Raw genomic sequence first — 15,865 nt, forward strand, 5'->3', positions numbered from 1 at the left:
AAAAAGGGTAGTGAAAAAGAAGATTAAAATACAGAACAATATGTTGTCTATATAAAATCCTGGGAAGAAAAGAAACATCTTGCTAGATTGGGTTGTCCAATTCAACATTTTTTTTGACCCAGTGGCCAATTAGGAGAATTCCAGAAGACTCCAAGCATGAAAAGAAGGATGAGAGATCTTTCATTATGTGTTTATTATCACTTTGACCTCAATGAAGCCTTTATACTGTAAGATAACAAAACAATTCCCCAATTCCAAAGGTGGGGTCAAAAATGTTATCAGTTTAGAATCCTTACATAGCAGCAAGGGACCCAAGTCCACCCCCCCCAAGAATTCTGTTGACTCTTATCTAGCACCAATATGCTTTACCATTAGTAGATCAAATTCTTGTGTATAGTTAACATGTAGTAAACGTTTAGTGAATTTGAACTCAACTCCTATTCCTGATTACTTGTGCCTGACAATTGCTCACTAGGATGGAAAAAGTCCAGAGAGCTTTACCTTGCAATAACTTCATCCTCACATAGTTATCTAACTACGTATGTCTAATGTCAGTTTGGTCCTGCACCATATATGACTATTATCAATATATAAAACTTCAGACGGGAAGGTGGGAGACTTTTTTCATCATATATCAGGGCTGGTGGCCCATAGATGAGCCAGGAAGTAGAAAGGGCTGGACAAACTCAACAGCTCAGTCTGAACCAGAGTGACATTGTCTTCCAGCTCAGGGGGGATATTGGAATCAAAAACTTCATAATTCCATGTTGTTCCATTGTCACTTTGTCCATGTTGCACTGATCCTGGCCATGCCACTGGCTAGCCAAATGCAGAAGAAAGGAACAGTACCACTCTAACCCTTTTCTTCCTTGTGTTGTCCAGATTGAGTGCCATAGTTACCACCGTGGGACCCATTTGGCATCCATTCTCACTCTTGCAGAGACTCTCGTGCTGGCTAATCACATAAAATCCTACCAGACTAAATCCAGCAATGTGTGGATTGGATTGCATGACATTAGACATGTAAGTAACTAGAAACACTGTATTATTCTGTTCAACCCATGTCCTCTAATGCTTTATACCTTGCATGACATGTAATTAAAAGTATACTCTCCTTTGAGTTGAGTTTGATTACTCCATGCAGTCTAACCAATGGAGCTTCCTTAATAGTATGAAAATGTCTTCTAGTATGTTTCAATCTAGTCTATAGCCCTGCAAATTCCTTGTTGGCAGCCTGGCCTTCTGATAGATGATGGAAGTTCTCTGAGTTCTACAGAGAAATTATTGAGTCTGTCATTTGTAGCTCTATAACTGTCTGGTTGGGCACAGCAACCAAACAGGACAGATACAGACTTCAAGAGATAGTTAGGACTGCAGAAAAAACAATTGCTACCAGCCTGCCTTCCATTGAGGACCTGTATACTGCACAAGCCAGAAAGAGGGCTGAGAAAATATCTACCCCTCACATCCTGGACATAAACTGTTTCAATTTGTCCCCTCACGACAACGCTACAGGGCATTGCATGCCAAAACAACTAAACACAAAGAGAGTCCCCCCCCCATGCCATCACTCTACTAACCACCCAATTCCAGCATTGTCTTGTGCCTAAAAATATTTACCTATGTAGAAGGCTGTATTACTATCATCCTTCTCACCTTCTCCTCTTTCTTATTTTCTTTCTCATCAACTCATCTCTCCTACTACCTTCTCCTATTGGTATCTTATGATTTATAATTGTATCTTATGATTTATGGTCTATGGCTTACCCCTTTGTTGTTTGTATGGACACTGAGAGCACTGGAGACAAATTCCTTGTGTGTCCAATCACACTTGGCCAATAAAAGAATATTTGTATCCCTATGACACAGAATGAGGAATTGTGGAAAAATTCAGAATTCCTTCCACCAATGAAGGATAGAATCTTCATGATAATTCAGAAGTCCTTGTTTTTCTGTTGAACTGTTTGTCATGCCTTGGTCTTCTGAGTGTTCCTCTCTTTATTTCATTCAGTGATAACTCATCTTTTTTCTCCGTGTTCTTTCATGTATTTCTGGTTTACATTTTTAGATTCTCAGGAGCAAACTTTATACAGTTCTCTCCTTTTCCAATCATACAGTTCTTCAAATATGATTTGTCCTTTTTTGGAATCAGTTTTCAAATAGTTTTTAACATTTCTGTGTGGAAATGCAAGCACATATCTCCTAACAATGCATTTTGCACATACATTTTTAGGGAGACGCATGATTTGAGAATACTTGAATGTCAAGATATTGTCAATAAAGCCAATCTCTGTCTAATGCTATGGTGTAGTGATAATGTGAAGATTTATTCCAGTGTTTCTCAGTCTTGGCAGGTTGTAAATGTATAGACCAGAGCTTTTCAACCTTTTCACCCATTGTACCACTTTTAGGATATGGCAACATCCGAGTACCACCAGTCGCCTAGCAAGGTGTCAAAAACTTGATGACAAAAAATGGAAAAAAGTAATGAAGTACAGGTAGTCCTTGACTTACAACAGTTCACTTAGTGACTGTTTGAAGTTACAATGGGACTGAAAAAAGTGCCCCCCAAGCCACAGCTGAGCAAGACACCTGCCTGCCTACCCAGCGGCACTCTTCCTTCTGTCCAAAGTTTTCATTGTGAGCATTTCTGTTGAGGATTAGCAGTGGGGGTGGGGTGGGGGTGTTTGGTTTTTATTCCCCCCACTCTGCTGGGTGGTTGCAGCAGGTTTTGGTCACTTCACATGGCCCTGGGACACCGTGACCATCATAAATCAGTTGCCAAGCATCTGAATGTAAATCACAAGCCCCTGGGGATGCTGCAACATTCCAGCTGATAGGCGCTTCTTCTGGGCTCAGAAGGGCCAGGATCAGCGCCGAGCTCCAGCTGCAGCCTGGCGCTGATTCTGGTGCTTCTGCTGAGCCTTGACAGCCCTGCAGCTCCAGCTGTCTCTGTTCTGAACCAGCCCCTTCTGGCCTTGTAATAAGGCAAACCCCTATTCAGAAAGAAGAGACTGGAGAGCGTCCAAGGCTGAAAAGCGTTTGCCAAGATTTAATAGTCAATTAACAAAACAAGAAACCAAAACTCCGGAACTTGAATCCTCAAGCAGAAGGGTTGCTTTCAGCAACCAGCCCCTCCCCAAACACTCCTTTTATTGAGAGCTCAGGGCGTGGTCTCCCTGTGCCTCCTCCCGAGGAGACCCGCAGCCTTTTTCTGCTTAGTCCTGCTCGACTGCCTCCTGCGTCGGGCGTCCTTGAACAGGGCCAGCTGTGGGTCATCATCCTCCGCACTATCGGGCTCACGCAGCTGAGAGGAGGTCCCCGGCTGGGAGCTCTGCCAAGCCTGCAAGCCATCATCAGCCGGTTCGTCACCCACACACACCTCCTCCCCCTCATCTGAGTCATCCGACACCTCTGAGCCGGCTGCCGAAACCACAGGCTGGCCCTGAGTCACAACAGTCTCTTGCTCAGGCTTGTGTGGTGCTGCCACCAGTTCAGCTCATTCCCCTCCCCTGCTACTTTTCTAGGATGGTCACATATTACCTGCCAGGTGCCAATGTACCACAGGTGGTACCCGTACCACTGGTTGAAAAGCCCTGGTATAGACTAACTCCCAGTGTCATGTCTCCAGCATAGAGTTTGTATTTGTATATGCTGTTATTGTTCTGTAACACGTGTTGAGCTCCATATAGTGACTAAAGACAAACCTTTCATTGTTTAGAAAGTTGGTTTTAGTAATCTTTTGACCCTACAGAGTACCCATCCTCACTCATTCTGGAAAAAAAAAGGGGGGGTGCATCCTGAGAAGCCAGACTTCATTTTCTAACATTCAGAAGAAACAGAAGCATTTGGAAGAACCCAGCCTAATCCATGATGCATATTCATCAGAGGACAAAATCCGTGTTCCATATGTATAGCATCGCTGGTGAGACGTGAACTTTATCTGCATTTGCTAATTGTTATGCTCACCAGCAACTCTTTATTTTGCATTCAGGTTCTTATTGTATGTATTTCTATTTTTCCCAATTTCAAACTCATCCTATTCCTTCAATAAAGCATCAAGATATATGCACACAGTCTGGTTTGTTGAAGGATAGATGGGTTTAGCTGCATGTCAATCTACACACAGGGTAATGTGTAGTGAGGACAGAATATCCAGAGTTCCCCAGCCAGTATGGAAAAGAGCCTGCAGGTCAGATTGCAACATTTTTCACCCTTGGCTTCACTAAATCAAAGAAAATAGAGTAGATGCATGAAGCGCCAAGCTAATTGCACTCAATGGGACTGCCTATGTGAACCCAGCTGCAGATAGACCTACAAAGCTCAATGGGAAACTAAGGACTAGCCCTAAACTCTGTCTTGGGTGGTTGAGGACAGGTTTTCCAGTGTTGAATTTGAAGATTTCTTTGTTTCATCATTAAGGACATCCTGTTAACCTTACCTTTCAGCCTATTATAGGGTTGTTTTTTTTAATTAGAAAACTTAGTGTTGTACTGAAAGTTTAAGACAGGAATAGTGGACTCTATGGAAAATCTTGGAGATTTTAGTAATGGAAAAAAGTGAATTCTCGTCTTGACAGTATAGGAGAGTAAGAAACTGAACATCTAAATGTAAGGTCCCTAAAGGAGGAATATATCTAGTTGGATTGATTTGATTGGTCAGGACTCTCAAGGGAGTGGAATGTGATAGAGGGAAGGATTGAGTTATAAGTGAGAAGTCAAGAGGGCATTCCAAGGTCCCGAGTGGTTCTCTTGGGTTGTCCAGATATTGGGTAGAACTTGAAGAGTCCCAATAAGAATTTCCAAATATTTCCACAAGTGTTATATGGAACTCTTGAACCGTCGTTAGTTATTAGATGGTTTGAAGCAGCTTTCCAACTTCCAGGATAATTTGCAATTTGACTCCACTAAATATTAGAGCATAGAATAACAGAGTCGGAAGGGACCTTGGAAGTCATCTAGTCCAACTCCCCGCTCGAGCAGGAGAACCTATACCATCTCAGACAAGTGACTGTCCAGCCTCTTTTTGAAAACCTCCAGTGATGGAGCACCTACAGTTTCTGAAGGCAAAGCATTCCATTGGTTGATTGTTCTCAATGTTAGGAAATTTCTCCTTAGCTCTATGTTTCTTCTCTCCTCAATTAGTTTCCATCCATTGGTTCTTGTCTTGCCTTCTGGTCCTTTGGTAAATAGTTTGCCCCCTTTATCTTTGTGGCAGCCCTTCAAATATGGAACACTGCTATTGTGTCATCCCTAATCCTTTTTGCTGAATGGAATGGAAAGAAAAAGTATAAGGTACATTTTGAGTGTTAATCAGTCACAGCAATACTCTGTATTGAGAAGCAATCAGTTTATTATGCAAGTGTGCAGAAGATTTATATCTCCACTACCAGTAAGATTCAGGTTTAGCATCAGATTAATTCTGAGAAGCTGAGAGGATAGGAAGAGAGGACAGCTATGTTGCTAACTATCGACCTTATAGAGAAAGAGGATGGAATGAGCTCACGCAAATTGGAAGTGCAAAGTCACTGGCTTCAGAACTACGTGTCCAGATCTATTTAAAGAGATATTTTTTTGTTAAAATACATTTTCCTTTCAAAAGCATGCTTGATATAATTGAAATGAAGAGATAAAGCAAAGTTGAGCTGAATTCTTGGTCCAAGTTTCCATGGTCGTCTTTAGGTGATGGGAGGCCTGTTTCTCATACAATGCTACCGAAGTGAACAGGAACAAAGTTGTCACAGGTAACACGAATGCGTCTTGTCTGCGGGATTCCTTGATAGTTACAGCGATAAGGAGGAGAGCCACCGGTTTGCTTGCAATCAACCAAATTGAAAGAAAATCTGCTGGTAATGGGAGCTGGGCTCCCGATGTTTTGGCAGATTTTTTGGACCAAGTAGTCAGGCGCATTGATAAAGGTGTTATGGGGTTTGCAACGAGGATTGGTCATGCGCCGAAACCGCATCTGGTTTTCACAATACAAGTTGGGGTTGAGAGGTGGGTATTGACTATTGTTGTCAACGTGCTTATTCTTGAATGCTACCCAGGTTTGCCCTTGGCTTGGCAAGACCAGCAGAGTCCCCAAAAGAAAAGCCAGGGAGACCACCAGCAAGCAGGAGATCTTGGAGGCGAGCATGATGGGAGACTCCAGGGATCTGTAGAAATCAGAAGCAGAAAAGACGGTGAACATGCTGAGTGATTCTCTGGCACTTTCACCCAACGTTAAGAATTCTCAGGTATTGACAAGACATGCAGTTGAGCTGTGGGCCCTTGTGCTCTGAGCACTGAGTGGTCTTCTTATCTAGTACGAGATGAAATATCTGTGTGTATACAGGTTGTCCTCGAGTTACAACAGTTCACTTACTGACTGTTCAAAGTTACAATAGCACTGAAAAATGTGACTTACGACAGTTTTTCACAATTATGACCTTTGAGCATCCCCATGACTAAGTGATCAAAATTCAGATGTTTGGAGACTGGTTCCTATTTATGACCATTGCTGGGTCCCAAGGTCAGGTGATTAACTTTTGCGACCTTCTCACGAGCAAAGTCAATGGGGAAGCCAGGTTCATTTATCAACCGGGTTACTAACTTAACAATTGCAGTGAGTCACTGTGGCAAGAAAAGTTGTAAGATGAGGCAAACTCACTTAACTAATGTCTCACTTAACAACAGAAATTTTGGGCTCAGTTGTGGTCATAAGTTGAGGACTACCTGTATTTGTATGTGTTTGTGTCTATATATAAACAAACAAGCACTTACCGGTAGATAAATAGAGATACGGGTACACAAAGAGAGACATTTATACATATTCACAGAGAGACTTACAGTATGCATTAGGTCTAGTCGCTATATAGTAGCTAGTTTCCATTTCAACGATTGTGAATGGATCACCAGGAGAATCTCATTGGAGAAGGTGGATCAGAATGGAAATGGTGATTGCACATCTACATAGGAAGTCCCATGGAGTGCAATTAGCTTGGCTTTCCATGCATTAACTCCCTTCTCTTAAATTTAATGGAGACAACTTTCAGTAAACATGGAGATCTTCTGAACTTTTTGTAGGGAAGTTCACTTTTCAGATGAATGGGATTGTTTAATAAATAAACTGAGACATGAAGAATATGGCATTGCAGAGTCTTATTGCAACACCTGAAATCAAGATGCAGATGTTTCTTTCTTCAATAGGACTATTTTTCTCTTTAAACAGCAGAATGGCAGGAAGTAACCTGAGATCTAAATGTTGCTGAGGGAAGAGTGAAAAAAAAGAGCATAGAGTACACTTTGAAACTTAATCGGGAAGAACAATGTTCTGTATTTTTTAAAAAGCTGTTTATTATGCAAATGTGTAGACAGATTTATAACTCTACTACCAGTTAGATTCAGATTTAGCTTCAGATTAATTCTGAGAAGGTGCAGAGAACAGGACGAAAGGGCAACTGTGTTGCTCACTATGGACTGTATAAAGAAGAAACAAGAGGCGGGGCACGTAAATTAGGATCCCAAAGCTGCTGGCCTCAAAACTATAGGTCCAGATCTATTTAAGGACAGATTTTTTGTTAAAATACATTTTATTTCAAATGAATGTTGATATAATTGAAGAGATAAAGCAAAAGTGAGCTGAATTCTTGGTCCAAGCTTCCAGGGTCGTCTTCAAGAGATGGGAGACAAGTTTTACTTCTCTGCTTCTCATACAATTCGAACGAAGTGAACGGCCACGCAAGTGTCACAGGTTACCCCAAAGCATCTTGTCAGCACGTTTCCTTGATCGTTGCAAGAATAAGGCAGAGAGCCACCGATGCAAGCAATCAACCAAGTTCAAAATAAACTGTACTGTGGATAAGGGCAGTTCATTGCTAAGTCTGGACATTATAGAGAAGGTAGGAGGCCTTGCAGAGCCTCAGAACCTCATGTCCAGATCTATTTAAAGAGAGAATTTTTGTTAGAAGACTTTTCTTTTCAAAAGCACACTTGATATCATTGAAGGGAAGAGATAAAGCAAAACAGAGCTGAATCATTGGTCCACGACTGCAGGGTCTTCTTCAGGAGATGGAAGGAGAATTTCACATCTTTGCTTCTCATAGAATTTCAATGAAGTGAACGGGCTCATAATTTTCACAGATTATATGAACGCGACTTGACAACACGGTTCCTCGATAGTTGCAGGAAAGGGGAGGCAAGCCACTAGTATACCAGCAATCGACCAAATTGAAATTAAATCTGCTGGTAATGGCAGATGGTCCCCTGATGTATTGGCAGAGTTGTTGGACCGTGTGGGCAGGGGCATTGATAAAAGTGTTGCGGGGTTTGCAAAAAGGACAGGTCAACCCTCGAAACCGCATCATGTTTTCACAATATAATCTGGGGCTGATAGGTGGGAATGGACTATTGTCCATGTGTTTCCGCTGGAATTCTGCCCAGTTTTGCCCTTGGCTGGGCACGGCCAGCAGACCCCCCCCAAATAAAGGCCAAAGAGGCTATCAGCAAGCAAGAGACCTTGGAGGCGAGCATGGTGGGAGACTGCAGGAATCTGCGGAGATTAGAAGCAAATGAGAGGTGAATTGTAGCAGATGACCAGGCTGACCCTTAGGGAGGGGTCAACCTGTCATTAGTCTTGGGTCTCTTCATGCCCATAGGAGATCCAGGTCCAGCCCGCCTTGAATTTCATTGACTCTTATCTACTGCCAATTTGCTTTGACCGCTAATAGTTAAGATTTTTGTAGAGAACTTAAGCTTGCAATAAACCTGTATGTTCATTTGAACTGCCTGGACTTCCAGATTTTTCTGCACTTGACATGACTATTCTAAGGGATCCTCTGACTTCCTCATTTAACATTAAAACTTCTCAGGTAATGGCTACATATGCAGTTGAGCTGTGGGCCCTTGTGATTTGTGCACTAAGTGGTCTCCTTACCTAGTTCTAAATTAAATATTTGTATGTGTGTGTGTCTCTCTCTCTATACAAGTAGTCCTCACCCTATGACCACAGCTGAGCCCAAAATTTTTATTGGCAAACAAAGCAGTTGTTAACTGAGTTTTGTCCCATTTTATGACCTTTTCACTGCAACTGTTAAATAAATCATGCAGATGTTAAGCGAATTGGGCTTTCCCCATTGATTTGGTTGTTGGAAGCCAGCTGGGAAGATTACAAATGGTGATGATATGTGCAATTGTCATAAATACATGTCAGGTGATCACCTGACCTTGGGGATGCTGCAACGGTCAGCAGCGTGAATACCGATCATAAGTCACTTTTTTTCACTGCCATTGTAACTACAAAAGGTCACAAACCAAATGGTTGTAACTTGGGGACTTACCTGTACAAATGCATACAGATACATAAATAGAAATTCAGATACACAGACAGAGACATTTATACAAACAGACAGAGATATTTTTATCTGTATTCAATATTTCCTCTAGGTGATGCAGAACTGAAACGAAATTTCCAATCTATCTAAGAGCAGGCTAGAAAAATCAAATCTTAGAGTAAGAACATTCTGAATAGGAACACACCTGAGCCCAAAATTTCTGTTGCTAAGTGAGACATTTGTTAAGTGAATTTTTCCCCATTTTACGACTTCTGCCACAGTTGTTAAGCAAATCTGGCTTCCCCCTTGACTTAGCTTATCAGAAGTTCACAAAAGATGATCACAAAACCCTGGGACACTGCAGCCGTCATAAATATGAGTCAATTGCCAGGAGTCTGAATTTTGATCACATTATTCTGGGGATGCTGCAATGGTTGTAAGTGTGAAAAACGGTCATAACTTTGAACGGTCACTAAACAAACTGTTGTAAGTTGAGGACTATCTGTAATAAACTTCCTTAGAAGCTCGAATGAGAAGACTATGACTTGAAATATTACAGAGATAACATGCCAAGGAAACGGTAGTTAAAGAAAGATATACTTGGTCAGGCTGAAGGAAGACACCAAGCAGTGAGTCGGGCAATGCATTGTATTATTGATACAGGTAGTCCTCGAGTTATGAGTGTAATAGAACCTGCCCATTCCACTTGTAACTCAAAAACTCGTAGAATGAATCTCGTTCGAGGTACAAGATCATTCCCTTGCTTGTTAAAATGCATGCGGCTGATTAAGCAAACACGAGGTATCTCAGGGTGGGGAAGGCCATGGAGGGCCTAGTGCTGGAACAGGCCCCCAAGGCCTCCCCAACCCGCCAAGATACCTCATGCTTCTTCCTCCCTTCCTGCCGTGCCGGACTCACCTCTCTGTCGTCTGCTCTCTGCCACCCAGATTTGAGGCCGGGGAACGCTTCTGCAACCCCCCCTCCAATGGCCTGATCCAGGCTCCGGAGGCCTTTTCCAAGCTTGATTGGGCTGTGGGGGGGGGCGCTGCTGCAAAAGCATTTGCTTCCTACCCACAAGAGATCTAAGGCCAGCCCACTTTGAATTCATTTCTAGTCTTAGCTCCCACTAATTTCCCTTGACTGTTAGTAGTTCAGATTCTTGTAGAGAGCTTAAGCTTACAATAAATCTGTGTACACCTTTGAACTGCCTGGATCTCCTGATTTCCCTGATGCTTGATAATTATGTCCCACCAGAAGGAATGGAAAGTGAAGGTAAAGAAAGAGGCTGCTGAACAGAAGTTGTTTCAAAAACCCACAGTGTGTGGAGTTATTCTAAGAAGAGTTGCAAAAAGGTTTGCCTGATGAAATGATGAAGTGAAAGAGGTTCCGGTTGAGGAAAAAAAATGCATCTAAGGAATGATTTTTGCTAAAATGAGAGAAGGATGCTAAGTAATGTGTTTGGAAAGGAGAGTTGACAAGAAGGTGGTCAAAGGAAGGAAGGAAGGAATGGTAAGACGAAAAATATTGTCAGCTCCACCAGGTAGACCAAAGCAGAAAACCAATTAGGGAGGTATCTGTCTGAGATACCTCCAAGTGTTTTCTCATTGTTTTGGTCTTAAAAATGGTTTCAACACTTTTGCTTAGGGCTTTGGTTATTTTCCTGCATCTTTCCATCAGGATAAACTTCTTCATCTTCTATTATGTTCTCATCATACGCTAAATAATAATAATATTTGCTGTCTGTCTGCAAAGAGGCAGAAAACAAGATGAAGTAATTTTTAGAGAAATAAAACTAAGATTTTAAAAGTTGGGAACTAGAGAGACCTAGAGAAAAATACAGATGACAAAGGAGAGGAGCAATATAAACTCAACTTGCCATTGCAGAATGAAGCAGAATATTGTAATATTGGTTATTCTATCATCTATCTATCTATCAATCATCTGCCTGCCTGCCTGCTATCTATCTATCTATCTATCTATCTATCTATCATCTATCTTCTCTAAAAAAAATCATATAGTTACCCATCTTTGGATGGTTTGCAATGTATCAAAGAATATTTTTGAACAATGAATTCTCTTGTTTGTTTGCAGTCTTAAAATGGGTGTCTGTGCATAATGTGGTTGCTGACTGTAATGAAATCAGGTTAGAAGGTCTGTCAGGGCCACAGAAATGGTCCATGTGGATGGGTTCAGTCCTGGGACCTCAAGTTGTCCACTTCTATATTTCCCAAGGTTGAGATTTTGTTTCCTGTTTTGATATAAGCTCTCCCTCTCACTGACAGAAGGAGATTTCTGGGAGCTTCTGGAAGCCAGAGACGTCCAGTCTATTTGAGTGTCTTACTTACTTTTCCTCTGGGATCAACAACTGTTTTGGCAGACAAGAATAGGCTATTACTTTGACCTCCCCATTGTAATGAATCTGTGAATGTGTTGTTCTGCTTTTTAAGGTCAAACCCTGATCTCTCTTTGCATGTTGATCTGGACTTTACTCTAAACCATGTAGTGTGCTTGGGTAGCTTTCCCGTCACTTATCTCAAATGTTTACCCTTTTTGGCAGAGAAAATTGCTATCCTAGCTTGCCTAACTGAAACCTTCTCATGTTTATTTCCTAAAGATATAATTGATGAGAAACTAAAAATGAGCCTGGTTACCACCCATGGTTTTCCTTGATAATTATCTTTCTTATTAGATCTTTGTTCTCCCTGACTTCCAAGAACCCAAGGAAATTTAGATAAGAATCATGCTTTATTTTATCCCTATCACAATAAATCTGGGAAGTGTGCTGGCTGAAAATGATTGGCCCAAAGCCATGGAGGGAACATGGGGGTACGGAATCCTGGGTCTCCCCAGGCTTAATCCAACTTCTGATGTGAATTGGGCTGAGAGAGAATAGATGGCCCAAGGTCACTAAGAGGACTTTCATGTGTAAGGCGGGACTAGAACTTACATTTTCTAGTTTCTAGCCAGATACTTTAACCTCTACACCAAAATCTAATGATCTATTAATAAATAATGAACTATGGTTAAACCCAGAATGATTGCCAAAGACACAGTACGGTCCAGGTAAATATGTGAGGGAGAGGAAAGGAAGTATACAGGTACACTCTGAGCCAAAATGAAGCCTCCAACTACTCTGTATACAAAGAAAGAAATCTACTTCATTAAGAGATTCACCAGGTACATGGATATAATTCTGTATCACTACTGCCAGCTAGATTCAAGTTTACTCCATGAGTAATTCTGAAAAGTTTGTGAGGATAGGAAGAAACCACGGCTGTTTTGCAAACTCCAGAGCATATAGAGAGAAAGGATCAAAGAGCTATGTGTGGAAAGTAGCCTTAGAACAGTGTAGATCAAAGTGGTTTCATACTTACCCTCCTGGTGGAAAAAAAAAAGTCAACGTGTAGAAGCTTTCCTTAGAAAAGTAGTGAAAGTTTGGGTTTCTTCTGATAACTTTTGTTTAGAGAGTTCCTATTTATATCCTAATCTCTATGTTTCATTTCAGAATACAAGCCATAGAATGAAGCCTCTTGAGCTTTCATCACTGGGAATGGGTCGAGAGACTTTTATGAAGGCATGTCCAGGTGGTTATAACTCATACCTGATCCTCCCATTTCTCCATGGACTTTGTCTTCTATGTGGAGTGTCTCCTTTCTCTTCTTTACAGTTACTTTTCACTAGAAGGATGAACTGATCTTTTAAGGAGAAGGTGGGTCTGAGAGGAGATGAATGGAGACGGTTTTCCGAAAATCCATATCCTTTGTGTTGCTGAGAACTGTGTGTGTGCAGACCACTGTCCTAAAAGTATTTGGGGCCCGAAGGGAAGCAAACTACCATATGACTTAATTTTAATGACAATTTAATTAAAATTTAATCAAACCAATAGAATATATTCTATATGGTTCTGTTTCATAGATATAATCATTTCTCCATATACAGTCTTTGAAATTACAACTTAGGGACCACTTTTAAAAGAGCTCTGGACTTTTCAGGTTACTCTGGGTTCTTAGTGGTTTCCATGAGAATGCTAACTTTTTTTTTTTTACAAATTTTATTGATTTTCTAATATTGCATTCACATATTTGAAAAGCAGCATGGTGACTGGGTAGTAGTAATTCAATTACATACAGATAAGACCTGGCTCTTCGAGCTCTCTGGCCCAGGCTGAGAATTTTAATTTTAATTTAATTTTAATTTTAATTGGGGTTTTTACTTTTGTTCAGGGATTGATTCAGTTGTTCTGAATTGTTTGTCTTCTCATCCAACTGTTCTTTTTCTAGGTCCTCTAGTTCCTTTTGTGTTGTATAAGAAACCTTTTCCTTTTCCCAAATTGTCGATATCTTTTCTGGATTTTCAAATGTCAATATTTGTTGAATTGTAGATTCTTCTGTCATAGTATTTGAAAGTTTCATTTTTTCTATTATATTTTGTATAGATGGTTGTTTAGCTGTGGTCAAAGTTTGGGCTTTCATATCTGGACTGTCTTCTTGTTCCTTCACATAGCCTCTTAGTATTTCATTGGTAGTGGTAAGAGTTTGAATTAGTGTTTTCAACATAGCGAGAGTTTGTTGATCTTCATCCATAAAGAAATTTTGTTCCTGGCCTTCTTTCATATTGATATTTTAAACTGAAGGCTTTACACTTAGAAAATCCATGAGAGATTTTTTTCCTAGTTAGGGAACACAGAGCCTTTCACAGCTGTTGTTTCAGAGCTCTCAAGGTTATGTATCTTATCTATTTCCCTGGGGAGTCAACCAGGCCTCTTTTAAACTTTCCCTTTGAGTCCCAAAGTTATCTTATTTATTTATTTATTGAATTTATATACCGCCCTATTCCCAAAGGACTCAGGGCAGTTCACAGGGCAAGCTAAAAACAATACAAAAAGAGAGAATAAAATACAATTAAATTAATACAAGCCCACAAAATTAAGATAACATTAAAATTGAAATTTAAAATTAATTTAATTTAGTTTAATTTAATTTAATTTAATATAATTTAAAATCCCTCAGTCCAGGCCAGACAATTCAAACAACCAGGTTTTTAAGTCCCGGTGAAACGAGCGAAGGTCGGGGGCAGTCCGAAGTTCCATCGGCAGTTCATTCCAAAGGGCGGGCGCACCCACAGAGAACGCCCTCCCCCTGGGAATCACCCGCCAGCAATCTCTAACCGGCGGAACCCTAAGGAGGCCCTTTTAATCTTTTCAGTTTTTCTTTTTTTTATAAGAAGAAACCCAGATTTCCAACAGAAGTAAATAATGAAAAATAAGAAATAAAAAAATCTTTCAGTCTACATGCTTTAAGAAATAAAGTTCCAATTGAGATTCAGTTACTTTTCCAACGTTTAAAATGCCCCTGGGTATTTAGTCACCGCTCTTTCTGGAGGGAGGGCTAAAGTCCCCCTTCCCTCGCCGCAGGGGGGGAGAATGCTTAGCAGCTTAAGGAGGTACAGAAAGCAATTAGGGTGTAAAAGAGGTAGATCTCACCCAGTCTCTTCTGCACTGCTTTAAGAGTTGCCTGGTGGAAAATGTGACTTCGGCTGTTCACAGCCTAGGGATGAGCCACAATGGCCGGTCCTTTCATCTGCCAGTTTCGAGGGATCACCAGATGGCTCTCCTGTGATCCAGTGAGTGCCCCTCCTTGCTGGTTGCCTCTTTGGGGCAACTTTTGGCCCTTTTCAGGGCCCCCCAGTGATGTAAAACTGGACGGGAGAGAGAGAGCAAGTTTCCCAACCATCCATAGTGGCTGTGGGGCAAACCAGAAGTCGAGAATGGAATGAAGCCTCTTAAGCTTTTATCACTGTGTATGGGTCAAAAGACTTTTATGAAGGCATGTTACTTTTCACTAGAAGGATGAACTGATCTTTTAAGGAGAAGGTGGGTCTGAGTGGAGATGAATGGAGACTGTTTTCCAAAAATCCATATCCTCTGTGTTGCTGAGAACTGTGTGTTTGCAGATCACTGTCCCAAATGTATTTGGGGCCAGAAGGGAAGCAAACTACCATATGACTTAATGGATATAATCATTTTTCCATATACAGTCTTTGAAATCACAACTTAGGGACCACTTTTAAAAGAGCTCTGGACTTTTAAGGTTACTCTGGGTCCTTAGTGGTTTCCATGAGAATGGTCACTTTTAGTCTCCCCCTAAATGTCTTTCCGACCAAATATGGGTGCTGAAGTATAAAATGAATTGAATTTCCTTAAGCTCTCCAAACTCTTGAGCTTAACAACTTGATGAAGTTTTAGATTGTTCATCAACACCCAACAATTATTACATGACTAAAAATTAGTAAATACTACTTTAACTAATAGTATTATGGGGGTCATTTGCCCAGATTCACCTGGTACACCAGTTGCACCCCTTTCTAGACTGAGATGCCCTACGTACAGTCACCCACGCACTCGTTACCTCCCGTATAGACTACTGTAATGCTCTCTACATGGGGCTGCCCTTGAAGACCACCCGGAGGCTTCAACTGGTGCATAGTGCAGCTGCACGGGTAGTGATGGGAGCACCCCGATACACCCATATTACACCCCTCCTGCGTGACCTGCAT

General features: G+C 41.2%; 1 protein-coding gene across 1 annotated transcript; it reads right to left on the reverse strand.

The window, feature by feature from the left end:
• Nucleotides 1–8,077: 8,077 nt before the first annotated feature.
• Nucleotides 8,078–8,395, reverse strand: LOC308678638 (ribonuclease pancreatic-like; the record flags this gene model as incomplete). The annotated part of the gene is made up of 1 exon (XM_081345866.1): nucleotides 8,078–8,395. The coding sequence occupies one exon, from the start codon at nucleotides 8,393–8,395 to the stop codon at nucleotides 8,078–8,080; it is 318 nt and encodes a 105-aa protein (XP_081201992.1).
• Nucleotides 8,396–15,865: the final 7,470 nt, after the last annotated feature.

Source organism: Vipera berus (assembly GCF_964194415.1).
Source record: "Vipera berus genome assembly, chromosome: Z".
Classification (NCBI taxonomy): Eukaryota; Metazoa; Chordata; class Lepidosauria; order Squamata; family Viperidae; genus Vipera; species Vipera berus.